At 39.9% G+C, this 27,585-nt stretch overlaps 7 protein-coding genes across 12 annotated transcripts; 3 read left to right on the top strand and 4 right to left on the bottom strand.

Annotated features, from left to right (window-relative positions):
- Positions 1-381: 381 nt before the first annotated feature.
- On the bottom strand, positions 382-4,476 carry gja1b (gap junction protein alpha 1b). Of its 2 annotated transcripts, none has more exons than XM_037244894.1 (2): positions 4,355-4,476; positions 382-1,908 (listed from the first exon to the last, which is right to left on the bottom strand). In XM_037244894.1, exon 2 carries the CDS (start codon positions 1,888-1,890, stop codon positions 721-723), a length of 1,170 nt encoding a protein of 389 aa, XP_037100789.1. In that variant the 5' UTR covers positions 1,891-1,908; positions 4,355-4,476; the 3' UTR covers positions 382-720. The 2 variants fall into 2 exon arrangements, with proteins under 2 accessions (XP_037100789.1, XP_037100790.1); XM_037244895.1 differs by having other exon boundaries at positions 382-1,903.
- A 2,696-nt stretch (positions 4,477-7,172) lies between these two features.
- Positions 7,173-9,034, bottom strand: LOC119117979 (gap junction Cx32.2 protein-like). Its single transcript, XM_037244650.1, has 2 exons — positions 8,881-9,034; positions 7,173-8,313 (listed from the first exon to the last, which is right to left on the bottom strand). The coding sequence occupies exon 2, from the start codon at positions 8,295-8,297 to the stop codon at positions 7,434-7,436; it is 864 nt and encodes a 287-aa protein (XP_037100545.1). The 5' UTR covers positions 8,298-8,313; positions 8,881-9,034; the 3' UTR covers positions 7,173-7,433.
- Positions 9,035-9,732: 698 nt separating this feature from the next.
- Positions 9,733-11,407, top strand: LOC119117980 (gap junction Cx32.2 protein-like). Of its 3 annotated transcripts, none has more exons than XM_037244651.1 (2): positions 9,733-9,877; positions 10,305-11,407. In XM_037244651.1, exon 2 carries the CDS (start codon positions 10,329-10,331, stop codon positions 11,001-11,003), a length of 675 nt encoding a protein of 224 aa, XP_037100546.1. In that variant the 5' UTR covers positions 9,733-9,877; positions 10,305-10,328; the 3' UTR covers positions 11,004-11,407. The 3 variants fall into 3 exon arrangements, with proteins under 3 accessions (XP_037100546.1, XP_037100547.1, XP_037100548.1); XM_037244652.1 differs by having other exon boundaries at positions 9,812-9,873; XM_037244653.1 differs by lacking the exon at positions 9,733-9,877 and adding an exon at positions 9,900-10,045.
- A 155-nt stretch (positions 11,408-11,562) lies between these two features.
- cep85l (centrosomal protein 85, like) lies at positions 11,563-17,660 on the top strand. The gene is made up of 13 exons (XM_037244649.1): positions 11,563-11,829; positions 12,723-12,884; positions 13,047-13,897; positions 13,973-14,058; positions 14,137-14,251; positions 14,326-14,481; positions 14,643-14,795; positions 15,051-15,205; positions 15,349-15,457; positions 15,541-15,591; positions 15,743-15,844; positions 15,968-16,121; positions 16,580-17,660. The coding sequence occupies exons 1-13, from the start codon at positions 11,781-11,783 to the stop codon at positions 16,732-16,734; spliced, it is 2,298 nt and encodes a 765-aa protein (XP_037100544.1). The 5' UTR covers positions 11,563-11,780; the 3' UTR covers positions 16,735-17,660.
- A 1,957-nt stretch (positions 17,661-19,617) lies between these two features.
- Positions 19,618-24,188, bottom strand: gopc (golgi-associated PDZ and coiled-coil motif containing). Of its 3 annotated transcripts, none has more exons than XM_037244251.1 (9): positions 23,694-24,188; positions 23,166-23,330; positions 22,844-22,867; positions 22,526-22,701; positions 22,216-22,381; positions 22,060-22,155; positions 21,769-21,933; positions 21,529-21,700; positions 19,618-21,177 (listed from the first exon to the last, which is right to left on the bottom strand). In XM_037244251.1, the coding sequence occupies exons 1-9, from the start codon at positions 23,952-23,954 to the stop codon at positions 21,059-21,061; spliced, it is 1,344 nt and encodes a 447-aa protein (XP_037100146.1). In that variant the 5' UTR covers positions 23,955-24,188; the 3' UTR covers positions 19,618-21,058. The 3 variants fall into 3 exon arrangements, with proteins under 3 accessions (XP_037100146.1, XP_037100147.1, XP_037100148.1); XM_037244252.1 differs by having other exon boundaries at positions 19,618-21,174; XM_037244253.1 differs by lacking the exon at positions 22,844-22,867.
- An 80-nt stretch (positions 24,189-24,268) lies between these two features.
- Positions 24,269-26,406, bottom strand: alkbh1 (alkB homolog 1, histone H2A dioxygenase). Its single transcript, XM_037244254.1, has 6 exons — positions 26,243-26,406; positions 25,823-25,931; positions 25,599-25,761; positions 25,315-25,405; positions 24,971-25,164; positions 24,269-24,890 (listed from the first exon to the last, which is right to left on the bottom strand). Exons 1-6 carry the CDS (start codon positions 26,378-26,380, stop codon positions 24,485-24,487), a joined length of 1,101 nt encoding a protein of 366 aa, XP_037100149.1. The 5' UTR covers positions 26,381-26,406; the 3' UTR covers positions 24,269-24,484.
- Positions 26,407-26,565: 159 nt separating this feature from the next.
- On the top strand, positions 26,566-27,531 carry LOC119117761 (SRA stem-loop interacting RNA binding protein). Its single transcript, XM_037244255.1, has 4 exons — positions 26,566-26,710; positions 26,868-26,926; positions 27,018-27,125; positions 27,318-27,531. Exons 1-4 carry the CDS (start codon positions 26,644-26,646, stop codon positions 27,390-27,392), a joined length of 309 nt encoding a protein of 102 aa, XP_037100150.1. The 5' UTR covers positions 26,566-26,643; the 3' UTR covers positions 27,393-27,531.
- The last annotated feature ends 54 nt before the right edge of the window (positions 27,532-27,585 follow it).

The raw sequence follows: 27,585 nt of genomic DNA, 5'->3' as shown, positions 1-27,585 counted from the left end.
GTTTAGGGACAATTACAAAGACCTTCATCCACAAAATGGCCGCCTCTACTAGAGCATACCGCAGTGAATCAAACTGAACTGTCCTGCTTGGTGGAAACATGGCTGACCCTATATAAAATGATGTTTATTGAACATAAAATCAAACAAATCTCCGTGTTCAACTGTTCTTGAGTGACTGCATCTCAGGATCACCTCTGCCTTTCCCCTACTTCTAAGGGTGTGCTTTGTTAAGGCTTGGTTAGGTGATAGGCCCTATAGGTAAATGGAAAGTCCTCAAAAACTATTTTCAACTTGTACCTTTTATCAGTGTTACATACAGGTTTGAATGTCTCTTGACAAACTTGGGCTACGTTCACACTGGAGCTCAATTCCGATTTTTTATTTTGCCCATGTGTATCTGGTTGTTTCTTGCAGTGAAGAATTCCGATTTTTTTTTTTTTTGTCAAATGCGACCTGGGCATATTTGGATTTAAATCAGAGATGTAACTGACATCATCTGTGAATCTGCAAACTTGATTTGAGTGACAGTTGTTTTAAAGTTTGGCTTTAATTCAATCCCACTTGAAACTTGAATCATAAACTGGTCATTTCTGGCGATGGACATTGGGCAGTGTCAACGTAGCCCAAGAGTCTCTACGACAAAAACAGTAACTGAGGTTAGGCCCAGCTTCTGCTTAAACCTAAGTGATCGTTTCCTGATTCTCAGGCTGCCAGCCAGGTTTAAACGTCTAGATCATCTGGCCTGGCCCGGCTACTCATCCGACTGCTGGCCCGGCTGCAGGGCCGAGCGTCCATCAAGGGCAGAGGCTGCATTTCGTGTCCGGCTGATAAGGGCAGTTTCTTATGCTCGTGGGTATCGTCGGGGAAGTCAAAGGCTTGTGCATGGGAGTTTGAAATAGTGCTCCCTCCTCCTCCAATCTGGCCAAGGCGGTTCTGCTCCGTGGAATAGTTGGCCCAGTTCTGTTCATGGGCCTGCTTGTTAAAATTACGACAAGACCCTGTACCCCTCTCTCCTGTGGCCAATTTGTAACCTGGAGGAGACATGGGTGAGAGTGGGGCAGTAGGGGAAGAGCAGCCGTTATAGTAAGCATACTTGGTCGTGGAGAGATCCTTGGGGGTCGGGCTCAAAGTGCCCCCACTAGCATAGAGAGTGGGTTGCTGTTGGCCCTTCACACGATCTTTGATCCTCTTGAAAAACACATAGAAGAGCTCAATGACGTTGAGAAGCAAGGACACCAGAGAAACCACTAGCATGAAGATAATGAAGACGGTCTTTTCCGTGGGACGTGACAGGAAACAGTCCACCCTATGCGGGCATGGATCTCTCTCGCAAGTGTAGACCGCCGACAGGGTGAAGCCGTATATGTACCACTGGATCACAAGAAAGCCCACCTCAAAGAGGGACTTGAAAAAAATGCTGACGATGTAGGTTCTCAGCAGCGCCCCCTTCATCTTTACTTTGCCATGCTCATCAATGCCGTACTTGTGCTTTTTCATTTCGATTTTCTTCAGCGGGAGGTCAACATCTCCTCCGTCATTCTGTACAACTTTCAGCTCTTCCTCTTTCCTGTTCAATTTCTGTTCCTTCCTGTTCAGGTAAAAGACATGAGCCAGATAAAGTAGGGTCGGGGTTGACACGAAGATAATCTGGAGGACCCAGAATCTGACGTGGGAGATGGGGAAGGATTTGTCATAGCAGACGTTCTCGCAACCAGGTTGTTGGGTGTTACATTTGAAAGCAGACTGCTCATCTCCCCAGGCGGATTCTACTGCCGTGCCCAGGACCAGGATTCTGAAGATGAAGAGGACAGAGAGCCACACCTTCCCCCCGGCAGTGGAGTAGGCCTGGACCTTATCCAACAAACGGCCAAGAGCGCTCCAATCGCCCATCCTCAAGTGTAGCCTACGCTGGAAAAAAAAAAGACATTACATCAATATGTAAGAATTATTAAATTAAATTATCTGACTGATCAAAACTCCCATTGTAATGAATGCTTAGTTTAACTTGATTGTCAACGCCTTATATATAGGCTATATACAACAAACTGTGAATAACTAGTTTTGAAATCAAAGATGAGTAAAACTGTTCAGATATTAATAAAAGCTAGCAAACACAATTGGCAATTTTTGTATTGACACATGAAGTTGATGCATAATTTGTCTTTGAGGGCCATGTAAAATGGCGTGGCGGGCCGTATCTGGGCCCCCGGGCCTTGTGTTTGACACCTATTGCATCAAATGATTATTTCTGCATAGTTTGCTGATCCTTGGCTTTGTTTTTTTGTTGCTGTTTTGGAACCCTCTTCAAAAAGAGCTGTTGAGAGAATAATGTGCAAAGAGGAAATAAAAAATATGGGCATAAATCAGAGACTATTTTTACCCCCAAAAGATGAGTAAGAACTGTTGGATGGAAATGGAATTTAAAAAAAGACAACTCCCATTTTTACGAGATCATTATTCTAACTACTTTGAAGACTTTATTTTCTTTGGTAGTGGCAACATGAAGTGTTAGTGGCTTCTGTATATTGTTGGAGGTTTATTGGTCCTTGTGAAACAAGCACACAAGTTAATTCAGTTGCTGGGAGCAGACACAGGAAACACGTTTCAGACACAATCTTGTAAGTTGGAGAAAGTATGTCACAATCTTAACACCCAATGTGACTCATTAAATGAGTCATTATATAAATGCAGAAAGCTTAGCAAAACCTTGAATCAGAGATATCCATGAATCATGACATTAAGATAATATTTGTGGGAAAAAAAAAAAAGGATAGAAGGTGTTCACTTTGGATTATTCCAGATCAAACTGGTTGGAGCTCTTGATTAAAAACATTTCAGTCACATGAGGGGATTTTAGCTTAAGTATTTCCCTGCTGCTCTCGTTTTCAACACTCCCATTGTGCCCATGTCAAGTTAACATGCTTGTAAACAAACTGCTTTTGCTATTTTCAAAAACATTTATTTATATCGCTTCTGTTTTCTTTCTGTATTTGTACGTTTATGTGCTTTACCTCTTTCAAATGTAGTGTGAAGAAGCACAAATAAGTTGTTGCGGACATGGAGCTTCAATGACCATCCCAAAGGAAAAAAAAAAGTGCGTGAGTGTGTGTGTGTGTGTAGCAGACCGGAAAACCCTGCTGGGAGTTTCTTTCCAAAGTGCTCACACTGTCCTGTTGACAGCTTAGCAGTGCTAAGCATTGTGACACAACTGGCAAGTGCCATCTATACAATTTATTTTTATAACCTAAACAGGCGCACATGGAATTTGGATCTCATCTGAGAAGAGCATCATGGACTGATCACAGGCATGACATACCCGCACTCAGAATTTTCAATCAATACCTAATGACGTTTAAGATTGGGATGCATCTCCTTGAGTTTCCTCATTGCTGCGATGCTTACAGTGATGTAATATTTTAGCAAAGCATTAAGAGCAACCTAATTGGGCATATTTTCATTCATTTTTAAACTGAGTGACACCTGTGAAATGCACTTTTTTTTTTCCACCACTCAAACCCACACTCAATAGTGCTTTGAGGGAAGACTAATGAAAACAGAAATATTAATAATTTGTACCGTGCATTAAGAAAACTGGTTTTCTTGACTCAATGTTGAATTCAAAATTGAATGTTTTCCAGTTGTCCAAAAATCTACCCTTCTTAGAAGGATGTTAACCTTAAGACATTTTTCATGCTATAAATTACCACCACATGTTTCCTATAATTTATTACCGGGCAAAACAATGCACCTTATCCGACAACCTGGATGGTTGTGCGGGGGGGGGGGGTCATAAGTTATTTTAGGGTTAGTCAGAGACTCAAATAGGAATAGTCAATCATGCCAAGTGATATTAAAGACAATAAATAATTTTGTAGTTATTAGACAGAAATTCCCGCCACTTTCTAGATGAGTGGCTTTGGCGGTAAATGATTCAGACAGCTCAGACAAATCCAACACAATTGCCCGCGCAGAAGACACAGGATATGAATGGAAAAACAGTCCCAGTTTGAGGTTTCCTGCTATTCCTGCAGCAGCTGAACAATCTTTTTGAGGTTGTTTAACGGCTGTAAACTAACTGGGCTGACTTGGAAATACGCTTTTAATTAAATCACATCATTCACTTCAAGGTTCTGCAAACAGGATCATGGGTCCAAAATGCCACACACAAAAAAAAAAGTTTTTTTTTTTTTTCTTAGAAGAAAACATTGTGGGGCATATTTAAATTATTATTATAAACAGTTAATCAAATTACAAGGCTGCAAAAACACAGCTCTGTGTTTGTGTCCAAACACAATATTTAGAGGCTAACTTATAATAAAAGTTGTAAATATAACATTTGGAGCTTTAAACTCACCTGGAAAGTTACAGAAAGGAAAATAGAGAGCCCGTTGGGACCCTTTCCGTTACGTTAATTGGAACTCACTCCCCAAAGGTCAACATCCAAGTTTGGGAACAGACTGGAAACTGAGCCTAACTTATCAAACTTCCCTTATAAGTGTCCCGTCAGAAGAGGGAGTCACCTGACCTTGACGTCAAAACCGAAGCCCCTTTCGTTCTCCATGAGGACAAAAAAAAAGTTAGGCAGGCCAACACGAAAGAGTTTAAAGCAGCCAAGAAAGTGGAAAGAACTAATACGTGTTTAGCTTATTAAACAACTTTTAGGAAAATGTGGTTTTGTCACTTTAATGTATCTTTAACATCAAGCATATTGCGAGGAGAGAAAAAAAAGTTGGCAGTAGGTTTTTTTTTACGCACATCGTACGTCTTTATAATATGATGCAAATACGCATGCATAAAATTAATAATGATTAAAAAAAAAAAAGATCCGGAGCCGGCATCGACACCTGTTGATTTGAATGTTGCCGAAATGTATTTTTTCTGGATTTTACCATAAATGATTCTGTTATAAAACATATGCCATCTCGTTTCAGCAAACGAATATAAAACGTATTGTTTCACGCCAAGCCTGTCGATTGTTTGCTCTTTTTTGTTTGCTTCTATGAATGTATCAAAAAGTTTCTCTCGTTTCTGTCAACTTTTCTTATTGCGATTTGCTGGTAAATATCGCCATCTAGTGGCTAAATTGATAAACTACAGACGATCACTTAAGTACCACAAATTCTTGCTACGTACTTGGATTGATTTTGCCACAGTATTTCAAAATATACCGTGTTGATGATCAGACAAGCGCAAACACACAAAACTGTTTTGTAACTATTGTGAGAAATCATTCATATAATCAGTTTCATCACGTTAATGAATTTCAATCATTATTTAAATAAAAACATGAGTAAAGGATTTTTTTTCCTTTTGTCAAAAGTGTGTCTCTAATAAAACAAAACAAATTGTCGGTCGGTATCAAAATGCAATAATTAATACCCCAAAAGTATCTCAGTTTGAAAAAGGTTGGTGACCCACCTGCTCCAAAATAATCCAAATAGTGGGCAGGGCGCACCGTGGGCTGCTTCCAGTCAATTACACTGAAAATAAGAGACGGATACAAACAATAAATAAATTTAACAGCTGTAAACTGACTAGCCTTTAGTTCAAACACATCATTCATTCCAAAATTCTATGAGGATCAGTTAGTGAGTGAACGTTTTGTCACAGAAGAAAATAGTTAACCAAAATCAAAGTTATGATAATAAAGCACCGTTCTGTGTTTCTGTGTCCACACGAAATTTAGAGGCAAATATAAGAATAAAAAGACAGCATTGGAAGTTTCAAACTCACCAGAGAGTAAATTAGAGACACGGGATTAATTGGAACTCGCTCCTCAGAAAGGTTGACATCCAAGTTTGGAAACAGACGGGAAAGTGAGCTCAATTTATAAACTTCCTATACAAGTGTCCCGTCAAAGAGGGAGTCACCTGACCTTGACGTCAAACCCGAAGCCTCTCTCGCGCTCCATTAGGACAATAGCAAATGGGGGGGCGTTTAAAATGTATCTTTTACCTCAAGCAGTACTGAGGCATACGCAGCGATAAAAATAAAAACTTTCCATAGCCATAAACTCTTTGATACTTTGATTCTTTAGCGCTATTGAGAGTTTGCTTAGCGGACCTCGTGATTGTCTTGGAATATGACGACACATGTTGATTTAAATGTCAACGAAATACGCTGATAGAAATTTTAGAAAATGATTCACTGAACAAGACATAGGGGGATGCATTTATTCCTAATTGTAATTTAATTTATTGCTGCAGACACGCAGTTGTATTTTTATTATTATTATTATTATTTCTATTGATTTTTGTCTGATACACTTCCACTAAATTTGTAGAAAAGAAAACACAATTTCAATTGAGTTGATATCTAGGCCATAAAATCAAATGAAATGCAAGAAAAGAATAAGCAGAACAGAAAATGTATGTGGAGGAATGAATGTAAAAATCATAAAATTTCAGTTTGATGAAAAAGATTACAAACCTATATGAGTAACTTTTGTCTCTAAATGGGTAACATTCCTAAGATCCCTTAAAATGTATCCCAGGTAGCCAGGAAGTTGTTATAACTTTGAGCCTCCTTGACTGTAAAGTGCATTTTAATAAAATTAATAAAGTTAACCTAACTTGCAGATCAAAGGCCTCCAGTTGGTCAACTACATGATGCAACTTCTATTCAAGATCTTGCTTGAGGTGGCCAGTACTTCATCTACGGCTCCTTTCTCATGCCTGATAAGATTACATTCCAAGGCGGAAGTCGGATGGACACAAACTGTCAGCTGTCAAACTAAAAATAATGTTTATCATTTTTATGTTGCCGATGGCTGTTATGTCTGTAACATTGCTGAAATGTTTCATCAGATATTAAAGATCAGGCAAAGCTGAAAGAGGAGCATTGGCTCATTTCTTTGCCAGTAAATTTCCCAATTGTTTCAAAATCCAAACAAATGGGTCAGCTCCCGTTGATTGAAAATTGAAATTTTACCTGTTATCAGACATCGCCATGACACTGAGGTTAAGGTTATTATTAATTAGTATTATTATTATTATCATCATTATTATTATTATTATTATTAATATTGTATACATTTTATACTTTTTGTATTATTTATTATATATTCTATTTCTCCTAAATGCACGGATCACCGAGAGGTGCTTTTTTTTGTTACAAAGATTTAAAGTAGAAGCATCGACATCAAACATTGCTCAATAGTTCAAAGTGAAATATTCAGGGACAATATAATTGACAAGCACTTCAACCTCAAATTACAGAGCCAAGTAAAAGTGGAACAGTGAACAACAAATAAAGTTTTAGGACTTTCTACAAGAGTAGCTTGCATCTGTTTACATCAGTTCACATGAAAGATTTGGCCTTTAAAATAAAGCTTGTGACATTCAATGTAATTTTATTTCAAATGTAAAAAGTTGACATGAACCTTTGAAGGCAGCAGTAGAAAAAAAAATCGTACACTTAAGTTTCCCTTGTTTTCACTCTGAGTGGATGTGACTATCATCGTTGCTTAAGCACGTGGTGACCTGAGGATGGAGAGGCAACAGAGGGTAGCCTAAGCCTCCATATTGGTTTCTCATGGTTCCCCATGGTGGCTTGGTTGGTGCACACGGCGTCGCCGTGAGCACCTGAGCTTGAGCTGCGAGGTGTTTCTTTGCGCTATACCTTTTATTACACAGCAGGTACACCATCTCAACAATATTGAGAAGTACTGAAATACCAGAAACCACAAGCATAAAGTAGATAAAGATGGTCTTCTCTGTAGGGCGGGAAATATAACACCTGGATCCGCTCTCATGAGCACAAGGTGGTGAATTCTTACAATGGAAATCCGAGACAACTTTTAGAGGGCCAAAGACATAGAACTGTCCGATGGTGAACCCAACTTCCAGGATTATTTTAAATACGAGCTGGGTCATGTATGTGGAAAATAAGAGTCCTTTAATTTTCACCTTCCCTCTTTCATCAGTGTATTTAGGTGTCTTTGGTTTGTTTCCATTGATTTTGCTCTGCTCCAGCTCGATCATTTTCTTCTCCTTGTGGATGATGAAGACAGCATGGCCAAGGTAGACCAGTGTGGGGGTTGACACAAAAGTGATTTGCAGTACCCAGTAATGCACATAAGACATTGGGAACATCCAGTTATAGCAGGAGTGTTTACATCCTGGTTCGAGAGAGTCACAGTAGAACTCAGACAATTCGTCACCCCAAACATTTTCTGCAGCAGCGCTCAACACGAAGATCCTGAACACAAAGAGGACACTCATCCAGATCTTTCCGACAACAGTGGAATGAGCTTGGACCTTGTGGAGAAGTTTGGACAGGTACGCCCAGTCACCCATGGCAAATAACTAACATCTGAAATAGAAAAACACATACTGGTGTCAACGTCAAACAAAGAATATTTGAGGTAATAGTAAATCAATTCCAAACTTTCTCCCAACAATGTGATGAGTAAGGCACCGTTGTATTTAAATAAATAAGAGCAATAAATAAATGAAAGTAATAAATAAATGAAAGTAATAAATAACTAAATAAATAAGAGCAATAAATAAATGCTTATTTGTTAGCATTAGAAAAACATTATCATCAACTGTATGTTTGTTTCCCATATTTTGGATAACAAACAAACCAAAAGTATGATGAAATTGATAATTATACAGGCCTATGTTATGCAAAGTTTTATCTCCCGTATGTTTCAACCATGTATATGTCAACATGTTTTTTTTAGAGGTATAAGTGTCTTAATCTACATATGTACTAGAGTACTAGATATGATCCATATTTGTAGCATAGATTTTGTTGAATACAAGCGCAGAAATCTCAAAGCACAATTTTAAAGCACAATCTCGCCCGATTTGAGGAAGCATGATACTCTACTTGATTTAAACCAAACAAATATTTAAACATAAAAAATATACTTGCCTGACACACTCCAACTTGGTAGAAAAATAAATGTGTCGAAAAGAAAACACAATATCGATTGGTTTAATATCGAGGACAAGACTTAAATACAACCAAGTGAAATGGGTTTGGTTTGATTGACTCACATCAGCATAACGCCCACAGCTTCTTTTTTTCAATGTGTCTAACTCGTGATTGTTTTGAAGAATTTCATCAGTCCAGTTTCCTGTCAAACTGCGTAACTTGCATTATTCTCTCGGTAAACATACCTCCCACTGGACATAGCTCACACCGAGACATAGTTACACCCTTTTATTATGAATTTTGATGATGAGAATTTGTTACAAAAAAGTAACCTGGAAAGGAACACAAATAACATTCTGGAATTGTCAACTCAGTCCCCCAAAATTGAATGTTATTGAAAATGTGTACGTGATTTAACGTGTGCTCGGAAACCATCAAACCTGACTCAACTGAACAGGTGTCCAATACATCTCAGTTGACTCCCTAAAGCACAGGTGTCAAACTCAAGGTCGGGGGGCCGCTTGTCTGTCATGACCCTCACAAAAATCTTTATCAAAATGTTTCTCATGCGCAATAAACGAAAGTTTTCTTTTCCAAGCCTCGAACTTTGAGTCGTCAATGGACGACAGCTGATTGTTCTGCTTCTGGGGAAAAAAATCCTGTTCCTCTTGAGACACAAACATTTTACCGGGAGTTGTCTTAATACTTTCTAGCAGCTGAGAGTTCCGTAAGTTTCAAGAGGTTATCTTCAAGGCGGTACAACGGGGGGGGGAAGTTTATCCATACATATTGTAAAAGCAAGCTGTTGCAATATGCTAGTAAATAAGATGAATTGTGATGAAATTGTGTCATGTTCTCCTGAGTCATCGTCACGCATGAGGGAGTCTATTTGATAAACTTGATGTTGCTGCAAAATTAAGCTAAGCTTTAAGAGAGAAGTGAAACCGTTATAGCGGGACTACAAGAAGAGAAGGAAGCAGGAACCGTTGAGTAGGTAGGACCCGTTATAACTTTTAATGAAAAACCATTGTTTAAATACAATGTAAATTCATTTATCAACCTTTTAAATGATAAAACAGATGTCAAAGAATACATTTTAGCGTTTTACAACTTTTTGGAATATGGATGTATTGATCAAAAGTCATCTGAAACAAGTTTGAAGGTAGCGAAAAGAGCATTTTATCTGGTGAACATTTATTTTCTTTTTTTTGAACGTGTGTGCAGTGTATGTATGTTTATGGGTATTATTATTATTATTATTATTATTATTATTATTATTAGGGCGTGCTGGAGCCTATATCAAAAATGTATTACGTCTCACATTACCGCTGCAATTTTGTTGATCATTTGTTAACATTGCTAGCATGAGCACTGAACAGCCAGAAAAAACATGTTATAACTGTTTGCATCTTCTCCCACAGACCTGTGAAAGATCGGCTGGCATCATGGGCGAGTGGTCCATCTTATCAGAGCTGTTGGACAAGGTCGAATCACATTCGACTATATTTGGCAAGGTCTGGATGAGCGTTTTGTTCCTCTTCAGAATCTTCATTCTAGCAGCTGGAGTAGACAGAATATGGGGAGATGAACAAGCAAATATGGACTGTAACACCCAGAGCCCCGGCTGCAAGAATGCTTGCTATGATAAGTCCTTCCCCATATCTCACACACGTTTCTGGGTGCTCCAAATCCTAACCGTCTCAACACCTACATTCATCTATCTGGGTCACGTCCTGCTTGTTATTCGCAAAGAGAATAAGATCAGGCGACACAATCTTGACCCCAACAGGAAAATCAAATCTCCCAAATATTCTGATGAAAATGGCAAGGTGCAGCTTAAAGGCTTCCTGTTGGTCAGCTACATGATGCAGCTTCTGTTCAAGATCTTGCTGGAGGTGGGCTTCATCGTGGGCCAGTACTTCATCTACGGTTCCATTCTCATACCTGATAAGATTACGTTCCAAGGCGGAAGTTGTCGGACTGACACAAACTGCTTCATTAGCCGTCCAACTGAAAAAAATGTGTTTATCATTTTTATGTTGGTGATGGCTGTCCTCTCTGTACTGCTCAACATTGCTGAAATGATTCATTTGATGATATTGAAGATCAAGCAAAGATGAAAGCATTGGCTCATTTCTTTGACAATAAATTTGCCCAATGTTTAAAAATCCAAACAAATAAGCCGGCTCCCATTGAGGTCCCACACTATAACGTGAAAGATTGAAATTTTACCTGATAATGTATGACGCACTATTTTGAGATGATAATGAGATGCCCGATGCAGGTCACAACACAAATACAGCCCTGCACTTTTATTATTCCTGTGCTCTAGTTTATACAATGTTATTTTTGTGTGTGACATTTTTCTAAATTCTTGAGCTGTCATGGAAGTGAAAAATTGTTGCCTGCTAGTCTTGAGCAAAACTATGTTGTTGCCATGTTATGTATTGTATGACAACCACTTGTTTTTTTTTATACTTTCTGTACATCTGCAAATGAACCGCAAATAAACTAAAGTACAATATGAATTGTATTTTATATTACCAAAACAACTCTAGTCACCCAAAAGTTGTTTGTAGGCTAATACCAAACGGGAAAATTATTTGAATTCCGCTTTTAAGATTTTTTTTTTTTTTTAAGGGGAGAGATTGATGACGTCACTTCCACACCGGAAGTCATCGTGTGTAAGTAAAAGAGACCGTTACTTGAGAACTGTCTTGAGACAAGACGTACAATTAGGGTTCTACAGCCACTATTTCACACTAAAATGTCACCAATACCATCGTAGTCGTGTTTATATCCCTTACTGGCTTCCTTTTATTCCATTGAGGCTTTTTCCTTTCCGACCGCGAAGCTGTTTTCCGACTGCTGTTATGTAAAGCGTCTTACCACTGCCAATGTGGAACAGAGGTGATCTTGACGATGGATACGATTCGAATAAAACAGGTGAGGTTTATTATTGTTATGCGGCTAAATATGTTATAATATTGTGACTTGCTTGTTGGTAGACGTGTAGTGGCCGATATACGGCGTTTGTTGATTTAAAAGGATGAACTGCGGTCGACTAGAATTTACGTCACTTGGTGGGCAGCAAGAATGCACGAAAACGTCGCGTGGCGCAGAGAAGCTAGTTCTATATACCATGTTTTTCCCCTCAAAAATATTTCATTTTATTTTCAATTTAATTGTACAGCAGTTCACATTATTGGTGGAAATGGTTTGAAATAAGATATTTAGTCCAAAACATTTATCTTTGTCTCAGTTTTTATATCACAAAGACCTAGCATTGAACAGGGGTGTGTAGACTTTTTATAGCCACTCTATCTAATTAGCTCACTATCTTGTACATTTATCCATTTAATCTTTGTATTCAGATAAGTATGTGGGATTAGGAAATTTCTTTACTATGGGTGGTTTCAGGGAAATAATAAAAACAACATTTTGGTTGAGCAACTAACATTACATTGACAAAGAAAGCTGGCCAATTTTAACTCTAAATGGATCAATAATTTGTAAAATAACAATTATATACTATATATGTACAAAAAAAGTGTTACTAATGTGAATAGGTACTTTTGGAAATAAAAAGTATCGTATAAATAGTATTGCTAGACTTGATTTAATTTACCTGGAGTTTCTCTGGTGATCAACTGTTTTTATTCAAATTACTAGTATGAATCTGTACAAAAGTTTAGCTTTATCAATAATAAAAAACGACAAAAAAGTCATACTACACACCTGCACACACCTAACATTTGAAACTGAATGATTCCATTAATCAAACAGTTCTCGACAAAGAAGAGGGACCGTTGCTAAATTGTTTCTAATGTCGTTTTAAGGTTCAAGTAGTGGCGGCTCTCCTGGGTGGGTTCCTACCCACGAATCATCCTGGCACAGCAAGCAGCCTGGACCTGGGAACAGCATTTTTGGACGTAGACACAGTGCTGTGTCCGACAGTGGTGACACCGGCATTGGTACCTACTGCTCTGATAGCGTGGAAGGTATTTTTATTTATTTTTTTTCTTCTTCAAGCTTACCATTAACTCATTCACTGCCTTTGACCGATATAGACGTCAAAGATCCATTTTAACTGGGCCAGCAGTGAATGAGTTAACTAAATTTGGGCCCAAATTAATTGTCTCTTTCCCTTGTACCACCCGAAGATGACTCCTGCTCAAGCACCACACCTTCATCTCTCCAGCCGTTGTCCCGACGTCACTCTAGTCAGGAGGATGGGTTCGGCGGGAGCGCCCCGGTTGTCCACGCCAAGCCATCACCATCCACATCATCATATGCCGGTCTGAGAACGACAACCTCACCCAGCAGCACCGCTCATAGGACCAAGTCTTGCCAGCTGACTCCTCCTACCACGTCTCCCCTTGGTGCACAAATTACCGTTGAAATGCAGGATCAGCAGCCCATCAGGAGGTGGTCCTCTCTCACTAAGTTATCATCTGGTGTTGATAAGAACTCCAAGAAGACGTCAGTCCATCAACACAGTGCAGATTCACATGGCTCCCTGGACAGGGGTCTGCTCTATGGCTACAGAAAAGAACCCCGTGGTTTAAATAGGGACCTGTATTTACCTCTATCTTCCTCCTTGCTCTGTCACAGCTTATTACAACGCTCTCCTGGTGCAGGTCCTTATTACTGGAGCAAACATAGTAGTAGATCTGCTTTGGAAACTGATTTATCACTGTCCTCATCTCTATCCTCACCTAGTAAACACAGCAGTTTGGACATGAACCATAGTAGTTTAGCAGAAGCTAAGATGGCTCTTGGAGGTAGTCAAGTTTATGGCCTCAGTTTATCAAAGCTAGCAGACTCAGCTCTTGGTCACCCAGTTGACAGAGACTCCCCAATTCAGCCAGCTGTCCGCACACAAATGTGGTTGACAGAGCAGATGGAATATAGCTCCAAAGTAGAACACGGAGGAGAAAATGGCCAGATGGTTGGTAGTGAAACAAAGATCTGTGGTGGAGATGGAGCATCACATGGACAAGGCATGAACCAGGTAAGAGTGACAGTGCAGCATATTCTCTCTTTTTTTATTTATTTAATGAAAACATACTTGCTTGTGCATTTGCAGACGCTGCATGGGACATCCCATTTTGCCAACACTTTAGTGAAGGTTAAAGAGGGAATGCTGAGACAAAAAGAACTTGAGATAGATAGGTAAATCGTGACCCACTTTCCACCCTTACGCTTAATAGGCACCAGTGAGAGGTAAGATTTATTTTTTTTTCTTTTCAGACAGAAGCAACAGATCCTGCAACTCCATGCCCGCATTCGAGAAAATGAGCTGAAAGCCCAGCAGGTGCTACATAGTCAGAGGTGGTTTGAAGACCCTCAAATTTTGAAAATGAAGGTACCATCTATCATAAATACTTCCTCACTATAATCTGAATATGCTCTGTGGTAACGCTTGTGCTTGCCCAATAGAAGTCAGTGAAGGAAGTACCGTCTGATCGACTGTGTTGCGATGAAGAACTCAGCAGGAAGCTGGCAGTGTCCGAACTGGAAGTACTTCATCTTACTGAACTGTACAAGCAAGCTACTCAAAAATATACTGAAGACCTCAAGAAACTGGAAGATAAGGTAGTGGGAATCACACATTTAAACAAAAAACAAAAAAACAAGAAGAACCACAGGCTGCTTATTTTAAAAGTGTTTTTTTTACATATTGTTTTGCAAAGAAATGAGATTGACTTTGCAATTATGCCTTATCGTGTTTTTAAAACACATGCTTCTGTGATCAGATAAAGACTAGGGATCGCTACATCTGCAGTCTGAAGAAAAAATGTCAGCGAGAGAGCGAACAGAACCAAGAAAAACAGCAACGCATCGAAACTCTAGAGAAGTACCTTGCTGACCTGCCAACTCTGGGTGAAGTACAAGTCCAGGCACTGCAGGTACACGCACACCTTTTTATTTTATTTTTGGGGCAGTTCTTTCTAAATTTAAAATAAAATAAAATAAAATCTATTTTTAATTCAAAATCTAATAGGTCAGTAATTTAAATTTAAAAAAAACATAATAATGGTAGTCCAACAATATAAAATCACTTCTGTCATGATCTGTCGCTTAAAGAAAAAAAATCATAAAAATCGACTGCTGAATTTCATAATTGCACATTCTGTGTGTGTGGTTTTTTTTTGTGTGTTCAGCTGGAAAAGGTGCAGTTGAGAGCTCAGAATCTGGAGAAAACGGTCTGTCACTTGCAGAAAAAATTGCAAGACAGCTATACTCTGTTGAAGGAAAAAGACATCAAGCTTGAGATGCAAGCCAGGAGAGAGAAGGAGCTGATTGCTTCTGTACACGGGTACTAATCTGATTTAACTAGCTGGTATCTGCTTCCTACTAGCTTAGTTTGAGGTTTCTTCTAGGCTCTTATCATGCTTAAGTATTTCAAGCTTTCCTCGCCTCTCTGCTAACACATGTCACTTGCATTTTTGTTGACTCAAGGTTGCAGCAGAAGGTGCAGAGATGTTTGGAGGATGGAGTGAGGTTGGACCTGAAGCATCTTGAGGTGGAAAATTCTCAACTCCTGGAGAAACAAGACCACAGCAGCAAGGTGGGGTTTGGAACGGAGCGCATTTGTGCTGAAGTAGATGTAGCGAATGTGGTCATTAACATCTTCTCTGTGTCTCCGCTTAGCTCATTGAGCATCAGAAAAAACAGATTGAGAGGCTCAACACACAAGTGAAGGTATGCTAATCAAAGTCTATCCATCCTGTCTTCTCCGCCTAATATCTGGCACATGAAAGTGACCCAGGTCGGATTTAAAATAATATATATATATATATTGGAGAAATACATACCCTTATTAATTTTTATACTGTCTGCTGTATGTTGATAGGTGACCAGTTCAAGACTTCAGAAAGGAAGAAACCTTTCACAACAGTTAAGTCCTCCAGACAACCAAGAAGGTTCATCCTTTGACTCTACAACCCTGTCACAGGTAATTTATTTATTTCATGTCTTGGCCTAGAAAAGATTGTGTACAAATAGTTTTGCTAACGACTTTTGAGAAGATCTCTTAAACGTGTACAGTGTGTGTTAATGGATGAATAACTGCCTACAGGACAACACTCAGTCGAATGTGGAGATTCCACAAATGGGGCGACTCTTGAAGGAGCTGTCCTTGTGTCTTCTGGACCTTCAGGCTCTTCGCAGCATCCTGGTGCAGAGAGCTCAAGGAAAGGAACTCAACTTGTCCCTGCTGCTGGGCATGACATGTATGTGGACAACATTCTTCACAACGGCACCAAAATCTGTTTGATGGATGTTACATTTCTGAATATGTTGGAACATTGTGCAGCTGTAGTCACATCAAGCTATAATATAGGCTGACTGAATGATTAAAACTTTGAAGTTTGTTTTCAGTCCTAGTTGACCCTAAAGAATAAAATGGACCATGTTTGTTTCTTTTAAATTGACACGAACAGGTTGACGTGAAAGGACAGCTCACATTAGCACCTCTGACTAATGAAATAACTGGACACACCTAACTTGCGGTTTATGACTATCACTTTTGGTAAAATCACACCTTTTTCCATACAGATTGCTCAATAAAGGTGTTGATTCGGAGAAAGGATCTTTTCTGATGTCACTTCTTATGAACTCCTAGCTTAATAAACTCTTTTTATTGTCTTGTGCTAAGCTCAATTGCATAATGTCTGTCATTTCTGTGCAGCATTGAGTCTGTCTGCAGAGGAGAGCGAGTGCAGCGACGCGCAGGAGGAAGTCATCCCGTTGAAGCTGCTTGAAGTCAGCCAGCTGAGGAGGGGCATTGACGAACTGAGGAAAAACATTGCCGAATGCCACAGCCACTATGTGGTCGACAGCTGAGATGCCACCAGCTTTCACGCCGGCCAACTGGAATGCCGCTTTTCCCTTTCTTTCCATGTCCAATTATGCTAACATGGAAACTCGCATGGGCTGTGTGAATGACCCACTTCTGACTCACGCCATTGATGCAGTCATTTCCAGGAAAAGATTGGTGAAAGTGGCTTCCAAGGGACAAACCAGTAGGACTAATGGAAAAGTGGCCAACAGAGTTCACCACAGCTATGCAAAATTATTAAACGCGTTTTCACACTTTGATATGTGAAGTTACAAAGTCTACATTTCAACCAGTATGAACAGTTAAGCGGTTTTAGGCTTCAGGTTTGTGGGAATTTTGGCACTTGTTATAATTAAGACCTAATCCTCTCAATATTACAACTTTATTTTCAAACAAATATGACTTTGTTCCAATGTTGCAATGTAGTTTTCCTTTTCAGTGTTTCAACACACATTAATTTGTTTTCTTAAAATGTGCTTGCTCAGAATTATGGCAGCTTGAGAGACAAACTGGACAGAGATATTACGTCTTCCCTTGTTTGACAATGTTATTCTTGTATAGTCCAAAAATGTACTTAATGTGACAATATATTAATGAATTATTTTTGTATAGTTTTATATTTCTTGCTTGTATTTATAGAAAAAAAATAATGTATTCAACAACAATGTACAGACAAGCATGGCTCAGGATTAATTTTAATGTCAGTACACCATGCATAATCTTTCCATAATTGCTTCCGTCCAGATATTCGATTGTGTATAAATGAAATAGTTTTGTTATGCATCATGAACAGTTAACTTAAGCAAATGATGATTTATGTTTCGCTGCTTATCAAACCAGAACACAGATATTGGTTTATGTATTGGATGTCATGTTTGATCCATATTAAGCCCTTTTTTTTTTTAAATTAATATACCAAAGGGAAAAAGTGAAAACTTGATGTTATTCTTAAACAAAGTCAGTTGTTTTATTACTTTTTGGGGTATATATATTTTTAAACATTCTATATAATCATCTTCAATGCACGTTTTAATGATACAGAGCATTGGATTTCTGTTGGCCCGTGAGTGAACGATTCGTTCAAAAGAACGATCTTTTCAGTGAACGTGAGTGAACGGATCACTTCCTGAAGTTATTCGGGGGGGTTTTTAGTTCATGACTTCAACCACCATGCAATGACATAACTTGTCCCACACCGTAGGTGTCGGTAATGCGTATTGAAGCTGGTGCTACGTCGCCGTAAAACAAAACGAAGAAGAAATATTACGTAACTTCCCGTTCACAAACGAGTCAGTGAATTGCATTTCCCGTTCACCAACGGTCATAGATCAAACAGCCAATCAGGAGGTGAGGGTGTGGCACTTTTCACTTTCAGTGAAGCTTTGACCGTGATTTATCCCTAATGAAGTGGCCTGTTATTAGGTACACCAGAAAATGGCGGTGTACCTAATGGAGTGTCCAAGTGACGTCACAGATGAAACAGCCAATCAGGAGGTGGGGGTGAGGGCGGGTGTGGCACTTTTCACTTTCAGTTAAACCAGGGGTGTCGACCTCCAGTCCTCGGGGGCCGCGTTCCAATATGTTGTCCAAGTTACCCTCGTTAAACACACCTGAGTGAAAAGATCAGTTCATTTTCACGTCCTGCAGGAGCCTAACTTTTGACACAGGTGTACTTAACGCGGGAATCTTGGAAAACATGTTGGAATGCAGCCCCGAGGACTGGAGTTTGACACCTGTGACCTTTGACCATGTACACTTGAAAATGACGGTGTACCTAATGGAGTGTCCGTGTGATTCCCTCGTTAAGTGCACCTGCGGGAAAAGTTTTAGCTCCTGCAGAACGTGAAAATGACCAAAATCTTTTCACGCAGGTGTGTTTAACGAGGGTAACTTGGAAAACATATTGGAACGCGGCCCCGAGGACTAGAGCTTGACACCTGTGACCTTTGACCATGATATTTCCCTAATAAAGTGGCCTGTTATTAGGTACACTTGAAAATGACGGTGTACCTAATGGAGTGTCCGTGTGATCCCCTCGTTAAGTGCACCTGCGTGAAAAGTTTTAGCTCCTGCGGAACATGAAATGAGCTAAAACTTTTCACGCAGGTGCGCTTAACGAGGTAACTTGGAAAACATATTGGAACGCGGCCCCGAGGACTAGAGCTTGACACCTGTGACCTTTGACCATGATATTTCCCTAATAAAGTGGCCTGTTATTAGGTACACTTGAAAATGACGGTGTACCTAATGGAGTGTCCGTGTGAGCCCCTCGTTAAGTGCACCTGCGTGAAAAGTTTTAGCTCCTGCGGAACATGAAATGAGCTAAAACTTTTCACGCAGGTGCGCTTAACGAGGTAACTTGGAAAACATATTGGAACGCGGCCCCGAGGACTAGAGCTTGACACCTGTGACCTTTGACCATGATATTTCCCTAATAAAGTGGCCTGTTATTAGGTACACTTGAAAATGACGGTGTACCTAATGGAGTGTCCGTGCGATCCCCTCGTTAAGTGCACCTGCGGGAAAAGTTTTAGCTCCTGCGGAACATGAAATGAGCTAAAACTTTTCACGCAGGTGCGCTTAACGAGGTAACTTGGAAAACATATTGGAACGCGGCCCCGAGGACTAGAGCTTGACACCTGTGACCTTTGACCATGATATTTCCCTAATAAAGTGGCCTGTTATTAGGTACACTTGAAAATGGCGGTGTACCTAATGTGAGTGTCCAAGTGACGTCAGATCAAGCAGCCAATCAGAGAGTGGGGGTGAGGGCGGGTGTGGCACTTAATAACAGACCTAATAAAGTGGTCTGTTATTAGGTACACCTGAAAATGGCGGTGTACCTAATGGAGTGTCCAAGTGACTATAGATTATAGATTAGAAATAGATTAAGATACGAAGAAAACTTTATTTAAAGGCTGAAATAACTGCTCGGCATACATTTATCAATAACAATGCATACGAGTGGAAAGCTTCAGTACAAACAAGAGGAGCTAGATAAACAAAAGCAAAACAAATGACACAAACATGTTTAGGTCAGTGAGTTTTGGTTTACTAAGTTTTCCACTTCAAGTGGCAAAAGCACACCAAGTCTTTCTGGGCTGTCAATGTTGGTGACAGTGAGTACAAGTCACTTACACAAAAGAAAGTGATTATTTTGTACATACAGTGGAAATAAAAAGTTTACACATCCCTGTTAAAACTGAGTTTTCTCTATGTATATGTACGTGTGTGTGTGTGTATATATATATATATATATATGCATTCATGCCAAATAAGTCAGCAAACATCTGCCATTATTCAAAGAGTTTGGTTGCCCCCCAAATATGTTTCAAGTGTTCTAGTTGGCTTTTCCTGTCATGTTAGATGTTACAAGCCATGTTTCACACAGCGCTTAATCACAACTTCCAAAGATATTAAAAGAGTATAAAAGAAATAACAACAAATTGAATATATCATGAAATAGTTAAGACAGCAAGTGGAGAATAAACATTACCAAGAACTGACAATCCCTTCAAAACTGATGAAAAGACATTCAAGGAGCTGCAGGAATTGGTGTTTAGTTTAGATGACAATGAACCCCCTCTCATCATCTTAATGTGTCATGGATATATGATAGGGTAGCATCAAAGTTCTGAAATTATTGTCACAAAAACCTGCTTTTTGCAGAAGGATGTGTAGACTTTTACATCCACCGTATACCCACATTAGTATATGAAGACTTGCATTAAAAATTGATTACACCACAGTTGAGGAGGCAGTTAGAATAAAAAAAAACAGTAGTGTAATATTAAAGACCATAATGGATTTGAACCATAGTCACTGCCATATAAATAGGATTTTAACAGGCACGGTGGCACTGTTAGGTTTGGCAAAAGAAAGTATTTGAAGGTGTGTTTCTGGAGGGACTCAAAATATTTGGTAGGACTTTATGGAAAGAAGGTGGTGTGGATAACTATAATGGAAACCTTACAAAACAAATCTGTCCATCAACACACAGTAACCACCAAGTCCTTTTAGGACGGTTGCATCACCTTCACTCTGCATTGCTCTTGCACGTGTACAAAGCCAACGCAAAACACTATTTGCTGAGTTTACGTGCCGGAAAATTGGGTCCAAAATGTATGGTCTGGAACCCAGTTGGTGTAAGTAACTGTAAGTAACAACAATTCTTTCCTTCAAATCATTGCCACGAGCCCACTCCAAAGTAAAAACTTGAAACTGTACAGAAAACAACAGGGAAACAAACTAACTACTTGTCACACGCTTGATTCGGTAATCGAAAAAGAATTTGCACAATAAAACTTTGATTGGTGCGGCTGAGTGGTCTTAAGAGGAGCCATGACTGTTGGGAGGCTTGGAGGGAGTTTCCTCTGATGGTGCTTCACTGGAGATTCCAGTGTCTCCATTTTCTGTCCCGTTGTTCAGCAACATACTTGCTAGACCTGCTGGAAGGTATAAAACACAGAATTTCAAAATTGTTTCAAATATTGTACAGTAGCAGCAGTCATTTGGCAAATAGCAATCAATTCTTCAAAAAAAAAAAAGGAATTCAAGCTTTTTAAAAACTAAAGATAAAAAAAATTACGTCTGGTGAATTTTTACTTGCTAAACAACTTTGCAAAGAAAAGCTGTGCTAGCTTAATGCTAATGAGTTGTGATTTAACATTGCTCACATTCATGTTCATTATCCTTTTGCGTAGAACAATTAGTGCCGTACTGATGAGCTCAGAGAGGACTTTTGCATTGGATTTCATCAGACTGTGTCATAATGTTCGGGCTAATCGGTGAATGTATACCCTGTATTGATGGTGCTGTCGAGTTGCCTCTAGGTGGCGCTGTACTATTTTCCTCGAGCTCATCCAGATAGAGTCTGTAGCGATGTCCGTTGTCGTCTTCATACTCCACATTCTCATCATCGCTGTCCACCTCTGGAGCCACGTACACTACTTCAAACTCGATTTGTCCTGACTGGTACGAACGAAGAAGACAATGAAACCTCCGGATGTGCGTGCATGTTAATTGTGTGTATAAAGTACCTGTTGGGAGAGAATGGTGACAGCTTCCTTGTGTTTAGCATCACGCAGATTGATGCTGTTGACAGCCAAAATGGCATCTCCAACATGTAAGCCTCCACATCTGTCGGCTGGCTGGGTTGGGTGGATCTCTGAGATGAGAATAGGAACACCATGCTCTTTTCCTCCCTGAGAACACACAAAAACCCAGTGGAAAAATTCATGTTCTCCGAGGCCATCCGTGTTACTTTGTTATTGTGCGATTATTTTCTTTGAAATTAATACAAATCAAGTGCTGTGGCTTTGAGCGCTCACCGTGATGGAGATGCCCAGACCCTCATGGTCTTCTTTGACAAGTGACACTTTCCTGATAGGACCCACTCCCTGGGTTTTCTTCAACAAGTCTGGATCCTACAACAATAGCAAAGAAATGAGCTCCAGGAACATGAACGTTTTCATTTTGACACCCACGTGCCCAACAGGTGAGGGAAGCGGTTTCTTGGGATCGTTGCGCCCCTTGCATGCTCGGATGACGGTTTTGTGGCGGTGAAGATGGATCTCGGCCTCTAGTTGGTTCCACAGCTTGTCGTGTGCCGGGCCTTTCATGTCACGGCCCAGTAACTGGATTTGCTGCACCCTAGGAGGAAAACAATCATTTTCTCAATGTAAACCTCCAAGACATGGGGACCAAGGTAAGGTCAGGCTACTAAAACAATAAATATTGTTCTAGAAGCAGGACACTTCCAATATACTGTGAGAGTATTCAAGTTAAAGTCAATACCTGCCAGCAAGTTCCTTGTCCAAATATTTGGCAGCCAGTCGAGCACCATAAACTTCAGCCTGAAGTACTGCCATGTGTCGACGGAGCGCCTCATTTTCTTTCTTATAAAGTCTCATGCCAGCCTCAAGCTTTGCCTCTGCAAATTTCTCCTTCTTGCTGGCCTCCAATTCATGTTGCTGCAATGGAGACATTCCATGTAAACACCACAAGCAGAAAATATTCAAAATTCAATCTTCAATACTGACAATATTTGCAAAACGGCGATCTGTTTCTGCTACTACAACAACTAAAACGACAAAAACATGCAGACAAACTTACCATGTGTTCCATTGTTGGGGCAGGCTTTAGCAGAAAAGAGGCAGCAGAAGAGAAAGAAGTCACCGATTAGAGAAATGAATGATTCCAGCACCAGAGGTAGTTAATGCTATTCAATACAATCATAAAATCTTATCAGCAGTGAAGAAAGCATCAGATTTCATAATGCAGAAGAAACAGAAAAGTTAAAAGGATGTGAGAAGCCCAATTGAGTAGAGTGCCAAAAGATGTGCAAGTAAATCTTGTGATGGCTGTTAGTGCTTTTTTTTTTTATAATTATCAACTTAAAAATGAGGACACCTAGAGTTTTCTCCCATCGACTTACGAGTCTGTCTTTGATGGATTCAGAGTCTGGAACTTGGCCTTCCTTTGCATGGAGCTGTAGTTGGAGAGCATGAAGCTGCAGTAATTGGTCATGGACTTCTCTCTCCACAACCGCCCGCTCCGCCTTGGCATCGCTTAGCTCAGAGCGAAGATCTAAAAGCTGGGCCTGGAAAGATGGAGAAGGTGATGGACAGCCATTTTGTATTGCCACTATACGAGTTCGCCTAATTTGAATACATTGATATCTCTGATGCGTTTTCACATTATTTTCTGTCGCTATGGTCAAAATACCAGTGTGTGAAGATTATGTTATATATTTTCAACTCAAATTAATCAGCATCATGTTGTCGGAATCATGGACGATAAATCTAAGATAAGTAAATCGCGATTTATGATACCGAGATAATCTGCTCTGAATGTTGAAAACAAACTTTCAACCTCAGTGCAACTGTGACGTCCTACAAATAGATTAAAAAAAAAAAAAAAAAGACACTGGTAAAAGTGAATAGACGAACGGTCAAGTACTAACCTCCAGTTTATGGTTAAGTTGGAAAACAGTCTGGGATTTGTGGCACAACTGAGCAAAGCACGAGCTAAGGCTGGTCATCTTCTGCCGACCCTCGTACGTAATGTCCACTTGGTCTGGGTCTATTTCCCCAAGTAGCAAATCCACGTCCACAAAAGCTTTGTCAAACTCCTTCTCAAGCACTTCTAGCCAGCGAAACATTGACATACTGGAGCTGAGGGCCGAGTTGTGGCCCACCGGAGAGCATCCAGCAGACGCGGACATGGCGAAAACACAACAATCGTTGATGCTAGGTCACTAGCTAGCTTTGACGATGACAAATCTTTATGGAACCTTGTCGCTTTTAAATCATTAAATAATATTAAAATCCCGGTGACCTAATGATATGAACATCAAAGACAAGAATTATATCACGTTATATTTTTTTTGGGTGAAAGTCACTGCTGACCAGGAAGTCCCTCATCATCGGCCATCTGAAGCGACTACTCAGGTCTGGGCCGTCTGTGTGAGCTCAGGGCAAAGTAATAGATTGTCGATCGATTATGATCCAAAGTATCAAAAGTAGCCCGAAGAATTGGTTGCGTTGCCGTTCTTGCTTTATTTAGGTCTTTAAAATGGCTGCACAAACATTTTAGACATTTTGTTTGGAGCACACTAGTAAAATACATTATCTGAATTGCATCGACTTCACTTTGTGTAATTCTGATTCAATTGCACAATCCCTGCCACAAAGTGCAATATATTACAAAAATAATCATTTTTTTCCCCCAGAAGCAAGCGTAACAATGTATTTATCATGTCTCTTCAGTATAGGGTGAGTCACTATAACGTTTCCTCTTCGTATTATCTTCTTGGTGCTCTTCTATGTGTCCTGGAAGAGGAGGTATCTCAGGGAAGCTCTGCCCCTGCCCCAGAACCTGTCTGACTGTCATATTAATCCTGGAGCTATGGATGTACCTAGAGCATACAGTCCAGTCCTCCTCGGACACTTGCTCCACAACGGCACCGCCCTCCCAGCTGCATTGCCCGGGTTCGAGAGCTGCCACTTCCTGGTTGGCAGGAACAATGCGAGGTACGGCGTGGTAAAGGAGGCGGCTCTGCCCTGACATGATCATCACATCGCCGCTGTGCATGTACATGGCGGTGGGGGTGTCTTGTCTGTGAGTGCCACCCAGGAGGAAAATCGCTGACTGGCCAAAACTGATAAAGAAACATGTGAATCATTTTACTTTACTACAAATAAAACACTATCTTGTTTTCATTTAACTCCACTCCCATACCTGAAAGACAACAGTGGGCGGCTATGATCTAATTCGGATTCATCCACGTGGATTCCTAAAGAGGAATCCGACCTGTAATAATTGAGGATTCCGGCTTCAGCATTGAAGCCTGTGAAGCCGCAGGCAGTTGCTATTTGGGAAGACAGAAGGTGGAGCTCACTTGGGAATGGAGTGTAGTGATTTGCAGAGTAAGTCTATGGAGAACCAACAAGTCATTCCACACAGAAAGCGGCTTCAGTATAATTATTGTTACATTGTTATTCTACATCAAAGTTGAATGTGTAGAATAAATTGATAATTATTTAATGAACAAATAAATCATCCACGTTCACAACTTGGGTTACCTTGCTATTCCAGTTGTAATGATAACCCAAGGTGACCCAACGCAGCCTCTCCAGAAGAGTTCTAGGCTCTCTCTTTCCAACAGAAAGACAACTGGAGGATATTTAAACATGCTGTCATAATCATGCTACTCGAAAATGTGTCATTGCGGTCCAAAAGCTGTATGTTTATTACTTGGAAATACAAGATTTGAATTTTTTTTAAATGACAACAATAAAGTAAACTACTTTAAACACGCGTGCAGCATTAATTTTTTTGCAGATATAGACAGGTAAACTTGCCTCACCTGAGGTTGGGTACACTCTTGGTCCAGATATCCTGAGTGTCAGTGGGAGACATGTGCATGTCCAGGTTGCAGACGTTTGGCTTCTGAGGGTAAGTCTTCAAACATTGTCGAACCCAGAAGGGCTGGGAGCCGCGACGAAACGGGTTAGTGATGAAGATGAACCCTGAAAACCAATACAAAACAATAAGCAAACATTGTCATGATCTTTACGTTATAGTCATTACCTGGGTAGCCCTGCAGGTTGAAAGCTTTCCAGTCTTGGACAGGATGTAATCCAACCTTGGCAGCATCACTATCACGCACAGCAGCTGAATCTAGTTTCACTGGAAATATCTGCCACATATACACTCAGAATTCAGTCTAATTTTTCCGCTTTTTCTAAAAATAAATTCTTCATGTATGCAAGGAATATGACAATTATGAATCTCACATTTCAATTTACAGTAGACATATTGGTGACGAAGAAAATGTCTGCAATGACGTTTACCATTGCAGGACTACAAATTAGTGTAAAAATAATATTTGATAAGATAAATTCAGACAGTTCCTAATTTTATTTTGATTAATACGTTTTCAAGCTATAGTGTTAGTAGACACATGCCTCGCGTGAGAAAAGCAGTTTTCAGTATTGGCATTTGCTTCACCTTGTCATTTGTCACACATTTGGAAAAATCAATAACATCGTTGAAATCCGGCGGAGGGGTTCTGCGCTTATACAACTTAAATATTTTTCTAAAAGCATCCTCTCCGGTTTCCACCACGGACGCCGCCATCTTGGCCATGTCTTGTTCTACTGTCCTGCGTCAGACGTCGGTGCAGGGACTGCCGCCTGGTGGTCGGGAGGTGCAATGATCAGGACTCACACGTATCTGCTACAGAGCATTTCTCAAACAAAAGATGCCGATAACACTCCAAAGACTAAAACACTAAATAGACTAATTTGATGCTTGAATTCTTTAATTTTTAACAATAAAAAAAACTAAGCAATGTCTAACCGGAAGTTGCGCATTACTTCCTAGGTCAAAGTGTCGATTCAGGTGAAAACATGGCGGCGCCGGTTAAGAAAGTGTTTGAGCTTTTTGTATCCAAAGTTCCATGGACGGTTGCTGGCAGTGAGTTGTTTTTATTTTAAATTTAAATATATGATTTCTGTTATGTGGTAGTTGTAAGTGTGTGTCCGTTCACTGAACGTTTAATGTGTTTATCACCTTTTGTCACCTCTGCTTCTAGCTAACATGGGCTACTCGTATGTATTGACTTGTGTTTCAGAGGAGATGAAGGAGTACTTTGGCCAGTTTGGACAAGTTAAAAAGTGTCTACTTCTATTTGTAAGTAGCCCCATAGACGAGTCACCTGTAGGACATCTCAGGTCTATTTTATTCTTTTTTTTTATTTCCTACACGACCTATTTTGTAACAGGATAAAGACACTGGGTTCCACAGAGGATTCTGTTGGGTGGGATTCAGCACCGAGGAGGGACTGAACAACGCACTGCAGAAAGAGCCACACTTACTGGAGGGAGCAAAGGTAAAGTTCATGATACATCATGTGCTTACTAGTGGTTTGGATATATAATGTACCAATATGAAACCCAAATGGTTGCAATATTTGTTTAGATCAGAGCTTGTTCCAAACCCCCACACATTCTGCAAACTGAAGAGAATAGACTGTTTAATATCCAAAGGATCAATTTGACCTCCAAACTTAATGTATTTTCAGCTTCAAGTTCAGAAGAACCGGCGGCCATTTTCTGGACGGAAATCAAGTAAAAATGACGGAATTGTCTCCCAGTGATCGCCCAGAAATGTCTGTTTATGTCTGTCAACATCTGTCCGAGTGTCTCTGAATTCAATTGTGAAATTTGTTTTTTTCCTGTCATGTCAATACAATTTATTTCATGTATGACAATAAAAAAAATATTGAAATCCAATTTGGTAACTGCTACTTGGTCATTGGGAAATTCAGCAAGGGAATTATTTTACTGAAA

Source organism: Syngnathus acus, chromosome 24 (assembly GCF_901709675.1).
Source record: "Syngnathus acus chromosome 24, fSynAcu1.2, whole genome shotgun sequence".
Lineage (NCBI taxonomy): Eukaryota > Metazoa > Chordata > Actinopteri > Syngnathiformes > Syngnathidae > Syngnathus > Syngnathus acus.
This window is presented reverse-complemented; position numbering and strand designations above follow the sequence as displayed.

What these genes read in the sequence shown, in the direction of transcription:
- gja1b (XM_037244894.1), bottom strand. Translation starts at nt 1,890, where the DNA reads ATGGGCGATTGGAGCGCTCTTGGCCGTTTGTTGGATAAGGTCCAGGCC.
- LOC119117979 (XM_037244650.1), bottom strand. Translation starts at nt 8,297, where the DNA reads ATGGGTGACTGGGCGTACCTGTCCAAACTTCTCCACAAGGTCCAAGCT.
- LOC119117980 (XM_037244651.1), top strand. Translation starts at nt 10,329, where the DNA reads ATGGGCGAGTGGTCCATCTTATCAGAGCTGTTGGACAAGGTCGAATCA.
- cep85l (XM_037244649.1), top strand. Translation starts at nt 11,781, where the DNA reads ATGTGGAACAGAGGTGATCTTGACGATGGATACGATTCGAATAAAACA. An exon ending in CTGATTGCTTCTGTACACGG is followed by an intron (nt 15,206 to 15,348) that starts GTACTAATCTGA and finishes TGTTGACTCAAG; the next exon opens with GTTGCAGCAGAAGGTGCAGA. An exon ending in GGCTCAACACACAAGTGAAG is followed by an intron (nt 15,592 to 15,742) that starts GTATGCTAATCA and finishes GTATGTTGATAG; the next exon opens with GTGACCAGTTCAAGACTTCA.
- gopc (XM_037244251.1), bottom strand. Translation starts at nt 23,954, where the DNA reads ATGTCCGCGTCTGCTGGATGCTCTCCGGTGGGCCACAACTCGGCCCTC. An exon ending in CCCCAACAATGGAACACATG is followed by an intron (nt 22,702 to 22,843) that starts GTAAGTTTGTCT and finishes TCTCCATTGCAG; the next exon opens with CAACATGAATTGGAGGCCAG. An exon ending in GACAGCACCATCAATACAGG is followed by an intron (nt 21,178 to 21,528) that starts GTATACATTCAC and finishes TATACCTTCCAG; the next exon opens with CAGGTCTAGCAAGTATGTTG.
- alkbh1 (XM_037244254.1), bottom strand. Translation starts at nt 26,380, where the DNA reads ATGGCCAAGATGGCGGCGTCCGTGGTGGAAACCGGAGAGGATGCTTTT. An exon ending in ATTACAACTGGAATAGCAAG is followed by an intron (nt 25,165 to 25,314) that starts GTAACCCAAGTT and finishes GGTTCTCCATAG; the next exon opens with ACTTACTCTGCAAATCACTA. An exon ending in CGCCCACTGTTGTCTTTCAG is followed by an intron (nt 24,891 to 24,970) that starts GTATGGGAGTGG and finishes TTTCTTTATCAG; the next exon opens with TTTTGGCCAGTCAGCGATTT.
- LOC119117761 (XM_037244255.1), top strand. Translation starts at nt 26,644, where the DNA reads ATGGCGGCGCCGGTTAAGAAAGTGTTTGAGCTTTTTGTATCCAAAGTT. An exon ending in TCCATGGACGGTTGCTGGCA is followed by an intron (nt 26,711 to 26,867) that starts GTGAGTTGTTTT and finishes CTTGTGTTTCAG; the next exon opens with AGGAGATGAAGGAGTACTTT. An exon ending in AAAAGTGTCTACTTCTATTT is followed by an intron (nt 26,927 to 27,017) that starts GTAAGTAGCCCC and finishes ATTTTGTAACAG; the next exon opens with GATAAAGACACTGGGTTCCA.